The sequence below is a fragment of the Mandrillus leucophaeus genome, unplaced genomic scaffold (genome assembly GCF_000951045.1).
Source record: "Mandrillus leucophaeus isolate KB7577 unplaced genomic scaffold, Mleu.le_1.0 Scaffold201, whole genome shotgun sequence".
In the NCBI taxonomy this organism is placed as follows: Eukaryota; Metazoa; Chordata; class Mammalia; order Primates; family Cercopithecidae; genus Mandrillus; species Mandrillus leucophaeus.
In genome coordinates, this window is record NW_012102044.1 from 1,886,506 (window position 1) to 1,888,674 (window position 2,169).

The following is a 2,169-nucleotide window of genomic DNA, read 5'->3' on the forward strand; positions in this document are numbered from 1 at the left end:
CCCAAAGTGCTGGGATTACAGGCTTGAACAAATGTTCCTGGCCAAAATCAGTATTTTTGAGATTTTAAAGAAATGTAACTCCACAATAATTAGTAAACTCTGTTTGCAGTTAATGCTCTGAAGCTTTTGTTGCCACATTATTGTATTGGTCCCATTTGTCTTTTGAGTTTTTATAATTTGAACTCTTTTTATAGTTTATACTTTTTTAAAAGTTCATTAAGAATTGAAGTAATATTTTCTTTAATTTTTAAAAAATTTGTTAAGACCAGAACTTGTCCGTCCAGCTACAACTTTGTATCAGCATAACTTGACTGGAATTCTAGAAACCGCTGTCAGAGCCACCAACGCACAGTTTGACAGTCCTGAGATCCTGCGAAGGCTGGACGTGCGGCTGCTGGAGGTACTGCGGCTCTGCATGTTGGGAACGCCGCCCTGGCACCGAGGACCCACTGGGCTGGGGTGTTCTAGCAAGTGTTTTCCATGTTATTTCAGGCACAGCTAGCCGTTATCTTTCTGGAAACTGGGCAGCCTGAGTAGGAACTCCACTCTGTCACTTGTTGCTGCCTGGTCAGCACATCTCCTCCCTCTACACCATCTGGGTCTCCGTTTGCCCATCTTGCAGGGAGCCTTGCAGGGCTGCTAGGCTTAAGTTGGAGAAAACGCATGACACCCTTGCCCTGAGCTCGGTAGCACACACAGATGCTTAGAGAATGGAGCTTTCGTCTCATAGTAAATCCAACAGGAGCACAAGACATGGTGTATGATGATATTTATCAGAAAATTGATGTTTTTAGTTTCAGTTTGGTAGGACATGACTTTCCTTTAAGGGTATGGGTATTAACATAAACCCACTCTTTACTTAGTTGTGATGAAAGGTCATTAGCAGAATGGTTGGTTTTCTTAAAATATTGCAGGAGTCATCTTGGAATAACTAAGGATTTGGAACATATTTAGAGGCAGTGCGTTTTTGTTGTAGCAAATGGTGATGAATTTTAAACACATATTCACAATATTCATTCAGAAATACACCATTCCTTGCCAGATGTTTGCAGAGCACCTACTGTGTGCTCATTATTGCCTAATTGGTGAGGTTGTGGAAGTTAACCAGAAGATGCATTCAGAACTGCTGAGCAGTTTTTAACAATGGGGCGTTATTTTACTGCTTTTTCTTTGCGTCAACAAGTTCTTCAGCAATAAGCTTAAGGTCTTGCAGTTATGTGTTTGTTTCTGTTGTTAGGTCTCTCCAGGTGACACTGGATGGGATGTCTTCAGCCTTGATTATCATGTCGACGGACCAATTGCAACTGTAAGATTATCCTGCATCATTTTACAGTATTTACAGCTGTTAAGATTGTTAAACATTTTGTTTGAAATTAACTTTCTTCTCTGGGGACTCTAATTCAAGTGATCACTGGACATCTAAGATATACTCATTGAATAAATACTTAAGCCAAAACTGTGTGTGTTTTAAATGATTATTAATGAGTACTGAAATGCTCTCTCATTTTAAAAATTCTTAAAAATATCATTTGTTCTATCATAGGTTTCAGCAACTCCTTAATAAATGGGCTGTTCATTCCGTTCCATTATTAGACTGTGGCAACTAGTTTAGGATAATTTGAAAGGAACTGTAAAGTGTATTTTAGGGGAATCATATTTTTACTACTTAGATAAAATTTGGTATTTAGTATTCATTTAAACTGATGAGGAAACAGCTGTACTTTGTTCATAGTGCCTTCACCTACATCACAGTTACCACATTATAAAAGGCTGACCAGGAAAGCTGTCTGTTTACACGCCTGCAGTTAAAGTGCCTCTTTTTAGTGCTCATTTTGCAAGTATTCAGACTTGAATAAATTTCCTTGACCAAGATACCCCTCTAAACTTACTTCAATCATTTTTGTATCTGAAATGCTGAAGGAAGGACACTGCATTTCTTTGAGGTATTGGGAAGAGTATTTTGTTGAGAAGGAATATAGTTGGGCTCTAAAATTTTTTCTTAGTGGTTCTGGTAGAGGCTGCTTCGTGCTGTTTTCCTGTCTCTCAGGGTGCACTTCACGCTGCTGAAATAATTGCGTCAGGGCACACTCACCCTCTTTCCTCTTGGGGGTAAGAAACCTGCCACTGGTAAGTGTGTCTCTCCTGTCTACAGCGAGATGGGAACTGCTG

The 2,169-nt window shown here is 39.5% G+C and overlaps 1 protein-coding gene across 1 annotated transcript in view; it reads left to right on the forward strand.

Moving 5' to 3' along the window:
* The window catches only part of TUBGCP3 (tubulin, gamma complex associated protein 3), a 101,789-nt gene that overhangs the window by 61,303 nt on the left and 38,317 nt on the right, over positions 1-2,169 (forward strand). The window contains exons 15-16 of the mRNA XM_011979451.1: positions 265-400; positions 1,238-1,306. Of these exons, the coding sequence (XP_011834841.1) occupies positions 265-400; positions 1,238-1,306 (205 nt within the window). The remainder of the gene's footprint in view (positions 1-264; positions 401-1,237; positions 1,307-2,169) is intronic.